The sequence below is a fragment of the Callorhinchus milii genome, unplaced genomic scaffold (genome assembly GCF_018977255.1).
Source record: "Callorhinchus milii isolate IMCB2004 unplaced genomic scaffold, IMCB_Cmil_1.0 Scaffold4, whole genome shotgun sequence".
Lineage (NCBI taxonomy): Eukaryota > Metazoa > Chordata > Chondrichthyes > Chimaeriformes > Callorhinchidae > Callorhinchus > Callorhinchus milii.
The window spans coordinates 60,884,838-60,903,351 of NW_024704745.1; the positions used below are offsets into that span (position 1 = coordinate 60,884,838).

At 38.6% G+C, this 18,514-nt stretch overlaps 2 protein-coding genes across 2 annotated transcripts; both read right to left on the reverse strand.

The window, feature by feature from the left end:
- Nucleotides 1-1,915: 1,915 nt before the first annotated feature.
- On the reverse strand, nt 1,916-14,074 carry LOC103172517 (RPA-related protein RADX). The gene is made up of 12 exons (XM_007885274.2): nt 13,905-14,074; nt 12,071-12,179; nt 11,092-11,183; nt 10,871-10,990; nt 9,865-9,972; nt 8,070-8,237; nt 7,269-7,426; nt 6,047-6,105; nt 5,323-5,434; nt 4,003-4,299; nt 3,768-3,911; nt 1,916-2,765 (listed from the first exon to the last, which is right to left on the reverse strand). Exons 1-10 carry the CDS (start codon nt 14,065-14,067, stop codon nt 4,285-4,287), a joined length of 1,104 nt encoding a protein of 367 aa, XP_007883465.2. The 5' UTR covers nt 14,068-14,074; the 3' UTR covers nt 1,916-2,765; nt 3,768-3,911; nt 4,003-4,284.
- A 194-nt stretch (nt 14,075-14,268) lies between these two features.
- Nucleotides 14,269-17,001, reverse strand: LOC121848915 (RPA-related protein RADX-like). Its single transcript, XM_042334629.1, has 2 exons — nt 16,540-17,001; nt 14,269-14,819 (listed from the first exon to the last, which is right to left on the reverse strand). The coding sequence occupies exons 1-2, from the start codon at nt 16,979-16,981 to the stop codon at nt 14,650-14,652; spliced, it is 612 nt and encodes a 203-aa protein (XP_042190563.1). The 5' UTR covers nt 16,982-17,001; the 3' UTR covers nt 14,269-14,649.
- Nucleotides 17,002-18,514: the final 1,513 nt, after the last annotated feature.

The window sequence follows — 18,514 nt, forward strand, 5'->3', positions numbered from 1 at the left end:
CCTACAAGGCCATTCACGGCCTTGCTCCCTCCTACCTCTCCGACCTACTATCCCCCACTTACCTGCCCGTACCCTCCATTCCTCTGGCTCCGGTCTGCTCCCCATCCCCGCCCTATCCACCCTACCATCGGTAGCCGGGCTTTCAGCCTCTCAGCCCCCAGGCTCTGGAACTCCATCCCCCAGTGCCTTCGCCGCCTCCTCCCTTTCCTCCTTCAAGGCCGGTCTCAAGACCTTTCTCTTTGACCGTGCCTTCAGCTCCCCTCTCGACTCTCTACCCCCTCCTCACTCCCTCCCTTCCCTCCCCTCACCCTGACCATTTCCCCCCTGCTCGGGTCCTGACCCAACTGTCCAGCGCCTTGGGACGTCCTCCCGACATGAAAGGCTCTCTATAAATGAAATCTTGTTGTTGTTGTTGATTAATGCAGTCAGTGCCTGAAGTGATAAGGCACTGATGGGAGCCAAGTAGGAGAGCCTCAGTCTTGCGTCTTTAGCTGAAGAAAGTTAGACAATACCCAGGACTTGAAGTCTGATGGACAATCGATCAGAATAGCAGTGGTCCTGGACTTAAAAGGACAGTTGGGCAACATATAGATGATGAAAAGGAAAGATTCAAGGATGTAGTCCGACTTAAGATTGGCCAATAGGCCAAAAATTTATATTAATACCAATTGTTTGTATGGAAAGCTTGTCATTTGAGAGCACAAACAATGAACTGTTAGTGAACTGTTAACAATGCACTATGGAGCTCTGTAGTTCAGTGGTTAGAGCACTCGCCTCGCAAGCGAGGGACCTGGGTTCGATTCCCGGCAGGGCGAAGCCTTGGGCAATTTTTCTTACTCCATATGCCTAATAATAATCCCTTAAAAAAAATTTGGTCACTCAATCCACGACTGTTCGTGGGACACTGCTGTGTGCAATTGGCTGCCATGTATCGCCCACAAATAGTCAATTCACTTTACAGCATATTGTGTGACGCGCTTTGAGACATCTAGAAGACGTGAAAAGTGCTATATCAAATGCAAGATTATTATTTAACCAATCACTAAGAAAACTGCTGTCCCAGCAGTTTGACTCTGCATCCCATTTTTCTGACCCACACATCTATCAACACCATGTACCACAAGCATCATTGGCTTCCAACACATCAGACAACCAAATTTGGGTCTTCAAACTCAGCGAGACAAAGCCCCAACTGATAGGTAGTCCTAGCTGGACAGTCAGCAGGGAAGTCGTCTTTGCCAGACAGTGTGCAACACTACATTTTTCAAGCACTTTGAGAAGTTATTTTATGTGAAAGATGTTTTATAAATTCAAATTGTTGTAATTTGCTCCACTTGGTTTGTAAATAAGTTAATGTGTCTTACAAAACAATGTAATGCCTTTGCTTCTTTGTGTTATTGTTAGGTTACTTGGTCAGAAAACAAACAAAAAGTATATAGTTTAGAATAATACTTTAGTTGCAAAGAATACTTTTCATGGAGTACTGGTCTACTCTACTGTCAGTTTCTACCTAATTTATTGTAATATTCAAACATTTGTATTCTGAGTGAAACAGAACACATATAATTCAATATATATATACAAAACATAGCAAAGAAAATTACAATATAGTAGTTATTGAACTACTGCTAAGTAAAACAATTTGTTTGAAATATGACAAATGGTACATAATAAATGCCAACATACTGTATACTAATTTTTCATTTATTTAATTAAAATGTTACATGCAACACTTGTTTTAATAAATAGGGTACATATAATATGAAAAATCAATGAACATGCAATACATAGATATAAAATACTTTTTTTCCAATGTCCCAGCTTCACTTCTTCCTCTCACGTCACTCCCTATACAAACTCCTCCAATCAGGTTTCCGTGTTGCCACAGCACAGCCCTGGTCAGTGACAAATTACATTCTGTCCATCTGTGACCAGGGCTCCTGTCTCCTCGTCCTCCTTGACCTATCCTCTGCCTTTGAAACCACTGATCACTCTATCCTCCTCCACCACCTCTGCCCTCTCACCTCAACCTTCATGGTTCTGTCCTTGAGTAGTTCTACCTCTGACACTGTCTCCATTTTGTCGTCCTTTCAAAGTGAAAGGCGATATATAAATGTAATTTTGTATTGTACTGTTACAAAGACATTTATTAGTATTTACTTTTTTAATGGCTATAACATTAATATAAGTACTTTACATCTATTAATATCTAAAGGCTTACAAAAACCTAACCTTTGGTGAAAATAATTTTCAACCATTAATCACTCAATACCACCTATTTGGTGAAATCAAGAATTGACCAATTGCTAAGAAATTCTGAGTGTTTTTTAATACGACATAACTAAGGAAGCCTAAAATTGAAGCAAGGAAACCTTTTGTAGTTTGGATAATTCTGGATAATAATGTGGAGTGTTCAGTGTTCCTGAAGTGAGCACAAATGGCATTGGATGAAAACATTTTGTTTGGCTCTGATGCCCTCCAGTCAAATTGCTTGCCAACAATCAACCTCCAAGTTCCCATATAAAGATTAGTCACTGAATCATGGTACCAGAAAGTTACATTTGCTTGTGAAACCAAATCCAAGAATGAGTCAGCATCTTTATAAGATTTTTTCTGTAACAAAATGGCAACTTATGAAATAAGTTAACATCTTTCATATACTCTTTTTAGCATAACTTCAGTTCTGTTATTCCCATTATAGTAGAGATCCAATATGAATAGGAAGTGCTTTCCATCTAGCTCAGGGGCAGTTTTCATGAGTTGGTCTAAAAGGAAATAAAATGGTTAAAATGATACATTATCAGGCCCAACTAATTAAACACAATTTGAAAGACAGTATAATTCTGAATTGTGTAACATCTGAAAATAAGTTAATCAATTTTAGATACTTGTTTTAAAAAAAATCAAAAAGATTTTTAATTGATAATAATGAACAGGAACTACACATAATTACGATTTAATTTTGCTTCCAATTGGTAACAGGAGTTAAAAAATTCTAAATGAGGAAATAGTTTTTATAAAATCATTAATTTCTGTGAACATGGCACAATTATTCAATGCAGATAGAGATTCTATCATTAAGTTGCATGACAATATTCTGCTTTTCATGAGGTGGTCTCCAACAGATACCTGCAAAGTTAACTTCTCTTACGACACAGTACTTTTTCAAAGATCCCAGAGGCACCAAAAACGCCTCTTTTGTGCTGTAAATGTCTGGTACTACGTTGAATTAACAACAACTTGAATTTATATAGCCCTCTTCTGCAGGATAGTGTCTTGGAGCACTTACAGGAGGAATACAGAATAAGGATTTATGAAACTGCAAATGTCAATGTGTTCATGCTAATTGTTTACTGCAATAGAACTCCAATCATTGATGGCCATAAAATTCCAACCTGCGTTATAATGGGATGCGACCATGAGTTGGCCGTCAGCCCTTCTGCATTGAGATATTACCTATCACACAACAGGATGCGTGCTTGCAGATGTGTAGAAAGCAAGCCGGCTTAGTCTCCGCTTTAAATTTTGTGGTTGCACTTCAAATCCTGTTGTTACACTGATGCCTTTTAAAGCTCGACAATGAGACTTTGAGCATGATGACTTGCAACAACTGGATTTCAATTTAAGTGGAATGACTGATTTGGATGGCACAATGTTCGTATTTTCAGCTAAGAAAATGTCAGGGTCCATAACCCAATCATGTTATAACAAAGAGTTTATAATGGGGGTTCTACTGAAGTTCTGCTAGTTGTAAAAATGCTTATTACCATTCGAGACTGCAGTTTCAGAAGTGCAAGCACCAGACAAGATGGAAATCAAACTAGTATCATTTGCAGAAGTATCAAAGATCCTGTCAACTCCCAAGCCTGACGGCAGAAAAACAATATCCATTGCAATTTCTTGATTTAGATCTGTCAAAGAAGACACGATAAGGTTAATTAGGGTTTATTACATGCCTTGACATACGATAATTTTTTATTGATTTCAAGTTCAAATACATACCAACAATAGTGACACTGTAGTAACCATGATTCAAGGCAGACGTGAACTCCTTAGCATTCTTGGTGGAGTCAAGCAGGGTTGAAACATAACTTGATGGATGAAGGTTATGCTGCCTCATTAGTTCTTCTTTCTGTGAATATTTAAACCTGTGCGGATAACTTTCAGGAAGTAGCTGGCCAAACGGCAAGATTTCTTTCACTTGACGTTTAATATTGGGCCACTTTGAACTTTGCCAGGAGTAATCGAAGGCAACTTCTTTTGGTTCAAAGTTTGCAACTTCTTCTATTCCATTGACACCTAAAATAGGACTTTTTATAATATAATAGAGCTCCAAACAGGATTGTATAGTAATACTGGTTTATGCTAATGTATGAGCATCATTTATATACTAACACATTTTCTTGAAGCACTAAGTACTACATATCAGAGATTGAGCTTCTACCTTACAATGGTATTTATTGGTCTGTGAAAGTTCTTTCAAAATCACTTCAACTTGCTGTTTCTCTTCCTGCTTAAAAACACTCTCAAAAACTTCTTTGATCATGCCTTTGACAAACATCCTTAAATTATCTTTCCTGCTCCCTATTGTTTCTGTGTAACATTTCAAGACGTTCATCCTATGTGAAAAGTGTTCAGTAAGTGCAACGTGAAATCGAGCTTTCTGCTGGGCTACAACAAAGTTAGACACTAGTTCTAGAAGATATGGTAATTACTCTGAAGAAAACTAACGTAGGGGAACCCCATTGTAGCTCCCTTCGATAAAACATGGTCTCATTTAAACTGTAGGTCTCCTGTGGACTTGGGCTAACCAGAAATGCTACACACTTAGCTTCTGATTCTAATTAGCCAGGTTCCCATACTATGCAGACTATTTAAATCCCTCTCCATCATCCTGTTTTCTTTTGTGTCTAACCTCATTATTTGCGCTATTTTCCCAAATTGCATCACACTAAATGACATCAATTAAAACAGGTTCAAATCTATTCGTAACTGAAAACTCCTATCTTGGAAACATCCCAGTGAATCTACATCGGCCTCTCTTCATTGCATTTAGATCCTTCCTACAATGGGATGCCCAAAACTATATTCCAACTTTGTCCTAACTAAGGTCTTCTAAAAGTTCACATGTAGTTTAATTAAAATTTAGCAGAAAGTTGGATAAGCTACAGTAAATTAAAATATTCTGAAAGAACTTTCACATAGTACTGATAAACTATGAAAAATAGGAAATATGAATATATTTACTTAATGTTGTGGAATATCATTGTTCACTGTTTTTGGAGTAATAATGGTAAGAAAAATGTCCATATTTAAGCACACCTTCATCAGCAGTATATATTCCTCTTCTGTTTCTTCACTACTGGACAATTGATCTGGATTAGGAACAAGTTCTTCCTTGATGGATTTGTGAGAAGGTTCAGAAAGTCCAGATCTGTCACAGCAAAAATATCAGTTTAGTTTTTTCTTTGTTTACTTAGATTTCTTCCCAATTAACCATAGAATTACATACAAAATTCATGAATGTTTCAAGTTTACTTAATATTCAATTCAACATAGACAAAAATACTCGCATCTTATTAACAATGTTGAGTCTATTGTAAACCAAACTGTGAAATTCAGTTCCTTGCTCTCAAAATGGGTGAACCAAGGGAGCATAAAAGAGAATCACCAAATACCCACGTATAGTTTTGGAATTTTGACTCTGGCTAACCCTGATTGTTTCTGCATACACTTCTAGCAGGAACCAATAAATGATGATGATAGGTAGTTTGACATCACATGTGCCTAACCTGGGGAGACAGAAATCAACTACCAAGCCTCCAATAAATGTTCTGCCTGAGCTGAGATCAATTAATTTGACAGACAAGCAAACAAACTCAACCAGATTCAACACAATAACATATAGTGCATTTACCCCCTGAGCCATTAGTGGAGAAGCACCACTTAGCTTGATTTTAAAAATGAGAATACAGAAAAATACCAAAATACAGAAGTAAAGTATCTCTGTACAGGTTTAATTGTTAATAAAATTTTGTATACCTACTTGATTTGCATTACTTTTCTTTTTTTGCTCTGCTCTTCATTCCCTTTATTACATCTATACTTTTTTAGGGAGAGAGATAAGACATTATGCTAACTTTTGAATTAGTTACGTTTATCACTGTCTAACATCTATTTTTAACATCATTGAAAATATTTTAAATAGTAAAAACAAATATTGTAATACTTTTGTTCCAATTTGATAAATATGTAAATAAGAAAAAGATGAATTGTACGCATTACCTAGTTCTATTCAGGAATAACATTTCAATACATATTAAATATCTTCAATATGGAATTTGTTGAGATATTACAAATTTACCGAGGGCCACTGCCAAATAACTTCTCTTCTCTCAGGACTTTCCAACTTATTCCTTTAAGCACTACGGTACAAAATGAAGCACCTTGCTCGATTGAAACATTTGGTCACAACACATGGAGCTACTGTATGAGTGAGCAATGCCTCAAAAATCACTTCCATCCAATACAACCTTACTAATAGAATATTATTTTTTGAAGTAGAAAAGATCACTAAAATATTCGAAAACAATATTGATGTTTATTTTACCTTTATGATGAAAATAAAAAAAAACTAGCATCCCTCCATATAAAGGGTTAGGTGGATAAAATAAAAAATGCTTTTTAAGTAAACCATACCCCTATTGAATGGGAAGATTACAATTATTTTCCAGTGAAACTACTTCTCCAGGAAATGTGATGTGAAATCATGGATCAAATCAGCAACAAAAAATGACAATAACATAATGCAAACTGTTGGCAAAATCTGAGAAGTTTAACAATCAAGTGTAAAATCATTTTGGAAAAAAGAGGTTCAGAAATATACAACAGAATGTAATTTAGGGGGTTTAAAATACTCTTAAAAACTTTTTATTTGAAAGTTTTGAACAACAGTTAACACATTTCCATCCATATTCCCTTTGTATAATTAACACATTTTTTGTGGCTTTCAAGAGTGTAGTGAATGTATAACATCTATTCAAGGCACTATTTGCTTGTGTTAGTGGTCGAAATATCTTGGATATTGCACTGCAAATATTTTCAACATCGCCACTGAGTTTAATAAAAAAAATTACAATCTTTGGTTCTAGGAAACTGGTGTGGAAAATACAACTTCCATGGACAGTATTTTAAACATCATTTATGTTTCCAAACAAAAATAGCAACAGACATAAAATTTAGAGAGGGTCCACAGATAAACTGCATACCTGAATGTGCTCTTTGTCTGTTAAGCATTCAGCTGACGGAGAAGGGGAATTATATCTGACAGAAGTAATAATTCCTTGAACGACTAAACGTTTATGTTCCTTATAATTTAGACTTTCTATTTTTTCTTTGACCTCACCCATTGACGTGAGAGTGATCTCTATGATGTGGAAAGAATATGAAAGAATTATGTGGAAAAAGTATAAATCACATTCAACATAGGAAAGTATGAAAACTCAAAAAAAGGAACTTTGTGCAATTATGTTACGTAACAGAATAAGTTTCTCAACTCCATCTTCTCTGATTTCTCTGTCCTCCTCTAGCTCAATTTCAAGGATCCAGTCCTCATTTTTAGATACTTCAGATATCTCCCTTCCAAATTCTTTGAGATCTATCTGACACTGTCCAAGGTCACCTAAGTGGAATTTTAGGCCTCAGTTGGGTTTAATATTTTTTGATTACTCCCACTCTTCACTGCAATAGCAGTCCTGATGTTATAATCTATTTTTTTAAATAAAGGAAAATTGTAAGTTGTAAAAAAAAATTATCTATCATGTACTTATATATGGGTTTCAAAGAATGCTGCAACGTACAGATTTTCAAATGTCAAAGTTAGAAGATATTTTGTTCTTCCAATATTTGTATTTTTTTTTCGTGGTTGAAAACAATCATAATAGGTCCCAGAAATTTAGACTACCTGCCGCTGCTGAAGAATGGTAGATTGAAAACATGTAATTGCATGAAATAAAACTGTTTCTCTAAAAACAATTAACTCTAATAAAGGAATACTTTTCAACCTATACCTTTTATGCTTTGACTGTATTCCCGAAAACTTGATGGGAGAAGAGGGAAAGAATAGTGTCCTCCGACAAAAGCTCTTTCCAGAAAATCCTTCTCTTGCTGTGATTTTGCCCACTGAATAAATCTTTTGACTCGACTGTCAGCTGTGTAAGGCCTCCCCTTGTGATAACCTGTAAACAACATATATTTACAAATATTATTTGAGGCATTGTATTCCACATTAACATTTATCCAGCACTGACGGCAAACCATGTTACCCCTGCTGGAAAAGTACATATTGATTGATGTCTCTTGGGGACATAATTGGGTACAGTTGTGATGCTTACTGAGGGTCTGCTGAGCTTCACCTTCTGAGTTCATAAAGAACAATCACTAGAATGAGATATAGGAGGGGGCTTGGTGCCCATGAAATTATACTCTAGCAAAGGAATTAAGCACTCTGGGATCCTACTCTATGTGAGGGGCACTATATTAATGTAAGCTTTTGTTGATGAATCAGCATTTTCAGAAAATGGAAGGAGTAAGAAAATTGAGAAAAAATGAATAAAATTACGACCACCAAAAAATAAGTTTAACTTAACTTTCAGATATAAATAAAAATGATGTTCTTTTCATATCCATCTAACCCACATGCAATTACACCATATTTCAAAATGAAAGAACTTAAAAAATAAATTGCTTTATCATTTAAAAGTAAGTTATTCAGAGCTTTTTAAAAAGTAATCAAGATTTATAGGAAAACAAATTACAAACTAAAAGTCTGGTATTTGAAAGTAATTCAACAGCAATTTACATTTAAATAAGCATCTTTCATATCAGTATGATAACTCAAAGCATTGCACACAGCTGACCACGAATTCACTTCTAAATTGCACTTATTCAATATGGTATCGATTTTTGTCAAATTCTTTTCATTTATGTTATCACCATCTTTGACTGGATAACTGCTTCTGATTTGTCACCATAGTTCAACATATATTTTAATTTCTATGCCTGCACTTCTGAAATAAATTCTATTTTGCAATCACAGATAAAGAAATGTTCAACATCCATAGCCTGTATAATTATGTGTCTGTTTCATAAGTGACAATGGGAAAATGTATGCTTTATATAATTATGAATGGAGTATAATTTCATGGGCATTAGCCACCCTCCTGTATCTCATTCAAGTGACCTTTCTCCATCAGAATCACAAAAATAGCATGGCTAAAAATAAACTGTTTAGAATTTCCCCAAGTCCAAGCAGGAACCATGTATGAGGTCCATCAGCAGATAGGACCCAGATGTCAGCAGTGGTGAAACCCTGAGGCCCATTCCCAGCACCAACACATATGGGAACTGACACCTGTAAACCACCAGGCAGAGTGAGTACTGCTTCTAGTCCTTTCCTGACATTTCTTAGATTCCTAGTAAGGGAGATCTGGGGAAGAGAAAGAGGGTGGGGGAAGAGAGAAGATCAGCATGGTATTTGTAAGTGAGTCTGGTACTGGCGAGGAAGGAAAGAGAATGGTGAGTCAGCAAGAGAGGGAACTGGAGAGAAAGACAGTAAAAAGACAGGTGGAGAAAGATTGACATTGGGCATGGGAGAAAAAAAGGCTGGCACTGTGGGAAGGGAGATAATTGGGCTTGGATTACGTGAGGGAGAGACTGCAACTATATGCAAAACAGAAGGGGAAGAATCTACCTTGTATTTCCAGGATTTTCGGTTTCGTACATTAGTTCAAATTATACCCACAATGGATGCTGATATCATACTATGTTTGTACAAAAGCATAGTTTTGTTTAACTACTACTTACCTGTAACGTAAATCTGAGTCTCACTGGATGAAGTTAAATAAGTAATGGGTTTTCCAGTTTGCAAATTGCTTCCAATAATTCTCATCTGAGTACACACTAAGAAGGTCACTGATAAAAAGATAACAAAGGAAGTAAACAATTGTTTTCTGATCTTTGCACCCCTCCACAAAGAACAATGTAATCCCCATATCAAACTACAATTTTGTTTTACATTACTTCAGTTAACTTTTGAAGTGTCAGATCATTTGTTGAAACACAATAGTCAGTTTACATGATTTAACATGTTTATCCCTTCCAGATTTAAATATTATACAAATTATTTTACATATTATCAAGAACAGGATCTGCAGCAAACTCTTTTAAGACAGGGACACATGAAACTGTCCATCCAAACTAACCAGCTACATTTCCCTGGGTATATCATTATTTAATTGTATACAGTTTATTTGCTGATTTATCTAAATAATATGAACTATGGATGTACAGTAAATCCTGGACCTGCCAGCGTCACCCACATCCCAAGAAAGAGTAAAACATCACTTATGCAAACAGTGTTTATTGTTCAAATAAACAACATTCAACTGTTAAAAAAAACTATATTTTGCAACAGAGTAGTCATTCCATTAACCTATGTGATCTGCACTAATAGTGTGTTTTAGAAGTAGAAGGTCAATAATACAGTAATAAAGCTACTCCTTGCACCTAAATAAAAATGTATTATTAATAACAGAGCACAGAATTTCACTGGTCTGTCGGTAGTCAGGTGTTAAAAAACGCTCTACATCTTACGAAGCTTGCTGCATCAGATAAAGTCCAATAGCAAGAAAGCAGAAAGTAAATTAAAAAGACCAGAGATGTTCTCCATATTGAGGGGAATCCTGTATTAGGTGGCCAGCTGTCAAACATAAAAGGTCACTTATTAATTTACGTTTCAGCAACAATATGGTATGCAGAACATAAATTAGGAAGAAATATACATTTGACAAACTTAAACAATATTCAATACCTGGGTGAAGCTTCTCATGAATTTCTGGCTGGGAAGTCGAATAAAGCTCCAAAATAAATGGTTTTTCACTGGTTTCATCCACCATCTCAACAAACCGTCGAATCCAAAAATCCTCATCATCTAGATAATGCATTTTAAAAGAGAAACCTTTAAATAGCTCATGGCTGTTAGCATTTGCTAATACTATATATTTTTTAAAATGAGCATTACAAACATTATACCTGTCTTTCTGATTCTTTCACATCTGCCCACAAAGGTGACAAGGCCTATGACATCACAAGTATAATTATCAGGCAGTGTCTCCAGTTTATTCCTGGAAACAAAAAATATGTTGCTTTATGAATGAAATTAAGGATTTGCAAAAGTACCATATTCAAAATGTAAAAAGTCTCAGCCAAATATTCCCTGATTATATACAGTATTTTGAATTAAACAGCAGAATTCTTTATTGAATACAAATCTTATAATCACACACATTGTATACTAATTTGCACAAATACAGTAATTAAAACAAACCTTGGAAACCGTGACTAATTTTACTTTAATATTCACCAATAATATAATAATAATAATCCTTGCATTTGATATAGCGCTTTTCACGTCGGGAGGACGTCCCAAAGCGCTTCACAGAACACTGTAAAGTGAATTGACTGTATATTTGTGGGTGAACGCGGCAGCCAATTGCGCACAGCAATGTCCCACAAACGGTCGTAGATTGAAAATTACCAATTTATTATTGTTTTTGGTTTTGGAGGGATTATTATTAGGCGTGTGGAGTAAGGAAACTTGCCCAAGGTTTCGTCCTGCCTGGAATTGAACTCAGGTCTCTCGCTTGCAAAGCGAGTGCTCTAACCACTGAGCTACAGGACTCCACAAAGGGTAGATACCAAGGGTAGATAATATTACTAAATTATTTGACCAAAATCAGAATTCATTTAGAAGGCCCAAATTCAAACTCTTCAAAAAATTAATATAATACTACAATGAGCAAGACAGATTTTGAAGGATTTAAAGTATAGCGACTGTATTTCGTAGGCCAACGTGGCTGCCAGCTAGATGATACCATGTATCTAATACCCTTTCAAAAACTGTTGTGGCTGTTTTAACACTTTGCTCTGTGACTACTAAATGTGAATGGTATTTTTTTTAATCTAGGTATCATGAGTACAACTGTAGAGAGGCAAAGTTCTGGTCAGTTACCTTGTAATAAAGTGATACTTAATCTCTGGTAGCCTCCACTCAGGTTTAACTTGATTCTGTGGAATAATCTTGATATCAGCTGTTGGCTTCTGAGAGTTCAAAGAAATGTCTACAACAAACAAATGAGCTATTAATTACAAAGATTTTCTATTCAACATAGTGCACTCTGAAAAGCAACCCAATGACTCTGTAAGTAAATGCCAGTGTGGTACTAAGCTCTGTGAAGCTGTTCAGGTTCTAGTTTGTGCTGAATTAAGATTATTTTAAGCAGAACACCAATAGGAACCTCAGCACCTAGCAGATGGGAAGAAAAAGAAAATTCAGCCAATGATCCCACTGATGACTCTCTCTCCCCACCATTGAAAAGAGGCTTTGTATGAATGTCAACTTTTCACCTTTTTATATGATATATAATAATCCTTGCATTTGATATAGCGCCTTATGTCTTTGAGACGTCTCAAAGCGCTTCACAGGATATACTGTAAAATGAATTGACTATATTTTGTGGGCAAAATATATCAGCAAATACTGATGTATACTTCAGTCATTTCCATGTGCGTGGATATGCACTTTCATTCAGAACCCTCCAGAATTACTAATAGTGTACTATTTCCTCTTTCCCATGCAAGTTGAGTGATGACATTCTGCCTTCGGACAAATTAAAATATTAAAATGATCTTCTGTGATATTCAGATACAGTTCAGAACTTTGCCAATTGTTTGGTTCACAAGTTGTCAATTTTGCTTTTGCAGCTAACTGGAGTGACCTCTGCTGCTGGGCGTCATTTTGCTGTGTTCTTGCATGTCTTTTTCCATCCAAGTCCAGCCAAACTGCTCTTTAAGAGAGCAACTCATTTTGCGGTGCTCTTGCAGTCCTTTCAGCATTGAAGTCCAGCAGAGTGTTTCTTTGAGCGGGCAATTCATTTTGCCGTGTTCTTGCATGCTTTTCTGTGGTCCAAGTCCAACTGTGCTGTTCTTTGTTCTTCAGTTTAATTTAATTGTTTTTCTGTATTTTGTCTGGCATATTTATTTGTCTTTACTTCTTGGGCATCTTAAGAAAATGTACTATTGAACTCGTACAGACAGTGTTACATCTGACGTCACATATTTCTCATATGTTACAATAACACATATATTGGAATTATCTCATCAACGATTGTAGATACTGGCTATATCATTTCTGTATGCGTGGAGTCCTGTAGCTCAGTGGTTAGAGCACTCGCTTTGCAAGTGAGAGACCTGAGTTCAATTCCAGGCAGGGCCAAACCTTGGGCAAGTTTCCTTACTCCACACACCTAATAATAATCCCTCCAAAACAAAACAATAATAAATTGGTCATTTTTAATCTACGACTGTTTGTGGGACATTGCTGTGCGCAATTGGCTGCCGCGTTCGCCCACAAATATACAGTCAATTCACTTTACACTGTGTGTTCTGTGAAGCGCTTCGGGACGTCCTCCCGACGTGAAAAGCGCTATATCAAATGCAAGGATTATTATTATTATTATTAATGCTCATTTTTAGTGCTGGCGTTTTCAGTGATACCACTCACAAACCATTTTATGTGCTATAAACCCTGTGTGCACACCTTAAGCAAAACTGCCATACATGTGTGATGAGCTTGTTTAGGTCATTGTTCATCAACGCTAGGACATCCCGCCCCCAAAAACATACGCCCATGACATTCCCCCATGCAAGATCTTTCCGATGAGGTATGAATCATGTCTCTACATTAATCGGTTATTGCGTAATTGGCGGACAGACACACACGCACAGACATTTCGTCTTTAATAGTATAGATATTATAGCTACAACACAAAACACTTTCTCATTACCAATTTCATTGCAGATTTTTATCTCCGGGTAGTATGAAACAGGCCGAGTCCGCTTCTGATATCCATCTTTTACAACATACTGCTGTATAAGTAATACTGTTCCAATCTCCAGGCTCCTAAATAATCTTGGACATAATGAGTTCCATAGAACTGCTGTCATCATACCAGAGCAACAGGAGTGAAATAAAACCTCATACAATCTAAGGTGACAACACATGTGTGACCTAAAGCTGCTGCACAATATATGCAGGTGCAACACTTTAGGAATCTACTGCATCAGAGGCAATACAGAAACAACTACGCATGCAAATTGCAACCTTATTTTATTTTCTGCCTTAGATTTATCAATCTAAGATCTTAGCCCGCCTGCAACCAGATTATGGCCGTCAGTAACAACAGAAGCAATAAGAAAAACACCACAAAATCTAATACCATTTAACGTAGAATCTCATGTTGCTTCCATCACTTTATCATAGCGTAACATCACTCAAAATTGCCCATACAGATACAAGTTTAGAATCTATTATGGTACAGCTGAGTGTTTACAGTTAAGAGGTTGTACAGTAACATGACTGTTTTACACCCACACTGGTACACTTTACTAAATTCCTGGTAACATTGTGCGGTATATAATTAGTAGAAAAATGGATTTAAAAGTTTCATACAAATGTTGGTAGTTACTTTTGGTCTTAAAATTAGAGGCTTCTATTATTTCATACTCACCCAACAAGCTTAACTTAAAGATTCAATAGTGCACAGGATAATCACTTGCCTGATAAGGCCAATCAACATTTTTGCAAGGTTTTCCATAATGCCGTAATCTGGATTTGTACATGACTTTCACCAATAATGGGGGTAACTTCCACCTTCCCTTCCAAGTCATCTCCAGCTCCTTTAGAGTGATTATCTTTAGACCTGTAAATTAATAAAGTAAGAAGAAACAGAAGAGTTAACCAGGAAGCTGGAAAATAAGATTCAGATGTGTTAAATTTGACAGTCAAGTCAGAAGTAAACAAGTTATTGCATTGCAGAACACTGGGACCTGTGAAGTGTTTTGAGATGTCTCAATGATGGGTGAGGCACTATATCAAATTCAAAGAATATATTCCCGTATGTTTTGAATAAAATCTCACCCTTTCCAGTGACAGGTTATGAAAGTTAATTTAATGAAGACTGTTAGACTAGGACTTTGTACAAATCAGTTAGAAAGGTTTTGAGGTGCCATGTATATGTTACATTTGGATCAATCACCAACAGATTAACCTGCAAAAGCCAGTTTTTCCTCCGGCCCCGTATATTATTGTATACAAATAGGGAAAATAATTCTGTGTACAAGTGACACAATGTATGCAGAAATTAATTTGTATTTCCTTCTTTGGAGAAATTTTGGGTGCTTCTATTTTGTCTTGTATCAAAAACGTTGTGAGAAATCAACAGAATTTCTGTTGTAGTTTACGTCCCAGAATGTTTAGAGGCCATTATCATAAAGATCATTTTGTTACAACTGGAAAATGAGCACAAAGCAATCTGTGTTTTGTTAAAACAAAACACAAAATACTGGAAATGTGAAACAAAAACAGAAGTCGCTGGGAACACTCAGCAGGTCAGGCAGCGTATATGGAGAAAGGAAAGTGAGTCAAGATTTCAGGTCCACGACCCTTCGTCAGAACTGTTCTGATGAAGATTTTGAGCTCATAGTCCTATGACTCATAGGACCATGAGCTCAAAATCTCATAGGGCTTTGGAACCCATAACCTTCTGATGACCACCTACGCTGGAAAAGGGTCCATTAAGAAAGTTTGTGTTATTCTGCAACAAGTTTTGGTTGGCAAACACTGGACTCTTGTCTGTCCCCAAACACATACAAAGCATTTGTGCTTAGAAAAGTGCATGGGGGTGAGTTTCTTTCTTCAGTTTTGCAAAATAAAAAATCATGTTGCAGTTGATCAGTTTGACGTCGGTGCTATAGGGTGGGATGACAACCCTTTGCACATATACAACGAGCATAGGACGTGTCCTGTCATTTCCATGACTAAATGATAATCATGTTAGTTTAGCAGCTCATAAATAAAAGTACTCGTAGCTTTTACAATAAACAGTAGCAACAATAATAGCAATCCTTGCATTTGATATAGCGCCTTATCACGTCTTCGAGACGTTGCAAAGCGCTTCGCAGAGTATTCTGTAAAGTGAATTGCCTGTATATTTTGTGGGTGAAAACGCTGCAGCCAATTTTGCACAGCAGTGTCCCAAAACAGTCGTGGACTGAGTGACCAAAAGAGTCCTGTAGCTCAGTGGTTAGAGCACTCGCTTTGCAAGCGAGAGACCTGAGTTCAATTCCAGGCAGAGGGCGAAACCTTGGGCAAGTTTCCTTACTCCACACAGAGCCTAATAATAATCCCTCCAAAACTAAAAACAATAATAAATTGGTCATTTTCAATCTACGACTGTTTGTGGGACATTGCTGTGCGCAATTGGCTGCCGCGTTCGCCCACAAACATACAGTCAATTCACTTTACAGTGTGTTCTGTGAAGCGCTTTGGGACGTCCTCCCGACGTGAAAAGCACTATATCAAATGCAAGGATTATTATTATTATTATTATTATTATGAATGCAGGTTGCGGCTGTGGTCACCTTCAGTGCTGACATCCTCCTGCTCGCAGCCCATCGCCCTCCACTCCTCCCCGTAATAATCACTGTCGCCCCAGAGGGGCAGGTAGTGCCGTCTGCAGGTGGTTAAAGGGCGCGAACCCGGGAGGGAGGCGGGCAGCCCGGCAGCGGGAGCCGGGGAGGCTGCTCCCAGGGCCTCGGCCCTCTCGATCACAGGCACCCCGTTCGGCAGCGCCGAGAAGCGGCTGACCCTCAGGAGGCAGCCGGAGCTCAGCAGGTTCCTCTGCACCAGGCGGTTCAGCTGCGGTGACAGGAGGTACTTTTTGACCGGGACCCCGAGCCCCGTCACGGTCACATCGTACAGGGAGGAGCCGGAGCCCGAGGCCGGGCCCGGGCCCGGGCCCGTGCGGTCCCTCAGGTACCGCTCCACAGCCAACACCAGGACCTGGGCTTCACCCTCCGCCATGTGAAGGCTCGAGCCGGAAGCCGCGCGCGCGCGCGCTCCCTCTCTGCCTCTCTCCCGGTCTAACGGTCACTGCCTCGCGCGCCCCACCTCCTGTCAATCACTTGTGGCGCCAAAACCAGCAGCCGGAGGTGTCAAACTGCTACCCCGCCTCCCCCCGCCCCGCCCACTCACTCCGCCCCGCCCACTCACTCCGCCCCGCCCACTCACTCCGCCCCGCCCACTCGCCCCGCCCCCGTCCCCTCGCCCGCCCCCCAAACACACTGGGCCACAGCGGGTCAATGGGTTGGGTTTGCGCTGTTGCTCTCAGTGTTCACAGCGACTTCTGTTTTTATTGCAGGTTTCCAGCAACGGACCCGTGTATTTTATACTCTTATAATTGCAATTTGAACCTGTAAAAAAAACTCCCCCCCCACCCCCCCACCACCACCACCCCTCCCCCCCCCCACCACCACCACCCTCCCCCCCCCACCCCACCCCCCCCCCCCACCACCCCACCCCCCCCCCCCCACCACCACCCCCCCCCCCCCCCCACCACCACACCCCCCCCCACCACCACCACCCCCCCCCCCCCCCCCACCACCACCCCTCCCCCCACCACCCCCCCCCCCTCCCCCCCCCCCACACCACCCTCCCCCCCCCCCCCCCACCACCTCTGAAGACCTTTTCTTACACAGTTTGAAGTGCAATCTGCTGCTACCTGTTGGAGACCACACTTTTTGGGATAGTGTTTTGGTTGACTTTGGGCTACAAACATATTTTTAAATTTCTGGCTATCCAGCACCCCCACCCCCCCCCACCCCCCCCCCACCACCCCCACCCACCTCACCCCAGAGCCTCAAACTTCAACTTGTTCCTTTTCTGTCAAACACCTGTCTCGCTGTCGGGCTTTTCAGTATTTTAGTTCTTTTATTTCGTCGTTTCGCACCAGTTTTTATTTTTGGATTTCCAGCCCTGTTAAAACCTACGCTTTTTATTTCCAACGTTATCGCATTTTATTTTTATATTTTCCCACGTTATTGTTTTTTTTGATTTCATATTTCCAACAAATATACAGTCAATTCACTTGACAGTATATTCTGTGAAGTGCTTTGAGACGTCTCAAAGGCGTGATAAGGGGCTATATCAAATGCAAGGATTATTATGTTTTATTTCAAACACAATTTCTATTTCATATTCCTGGTGTTTTATTTCATATTTCCAACATTTGCCATTTTTAGTATTTATTAATGTTGTCGCCTTATGTTTGAACTCCCCTCCATGGCTAATGCTGATATACAATCATTATACCTACTTTGCAGCCCCTTTTTGTTATTTTCTCTTGTTACGATGCAACAACAACAACTTGCATGTATATAGTACCCTTCATGCCGGGTAGCGTCCCACAGCGCTTAGATATGGCTCATTGCAATCCATGTTAGAATTTATATCAATCTTCAAGTGAAAGTTCCCTATTAAGACAACTAACTCTGGAATTTAAGAAAGAGACTTTCACTTCTGGGATAAACCCAAATATGTATTGTTTTTTGTTAGTTG

Excerpts from the sequence above, each read along its gene's own strand:
- LOC103172517 (XM_007885274.2), bottom strand. The coding sequence starts at position 14,067 with ATGATGACAGCAGTTCTATGGAACTCATTATGTCCAAGATTATTTAGG. Across the intron at positions 12,180-13,904 it reads AAAAATCTGCAATGAAATTG|ACATTTCTTTGAACTCTCAG; the intron begins GTAATGAGAAAG and ends TGTTTGTTGTAG. Across the intron at positions 7,427-8,069 it reads ATACAGTCAAAGCATAAAAG|AGATCACTCTCACGTCAATG; the intron begins GTATAGGTTGAA and ends TCCACATCATAG.
- LOC121848915 (XM_042334629.1), bottom strand. The coding sequence starts at position 16,981 with ATGGCGGAGGGTGAAGCCCAGGTCCTGGTGTTGGCTGTGGAGCGGTAC. Across the intron at positions 14,820-16,539 it reads GGAGGATGTCAGCACTGAAG|GTCTAAAGATAATCACTCTA; the intron begins GTGACCACAGCC and ends ATTAATTTACAG.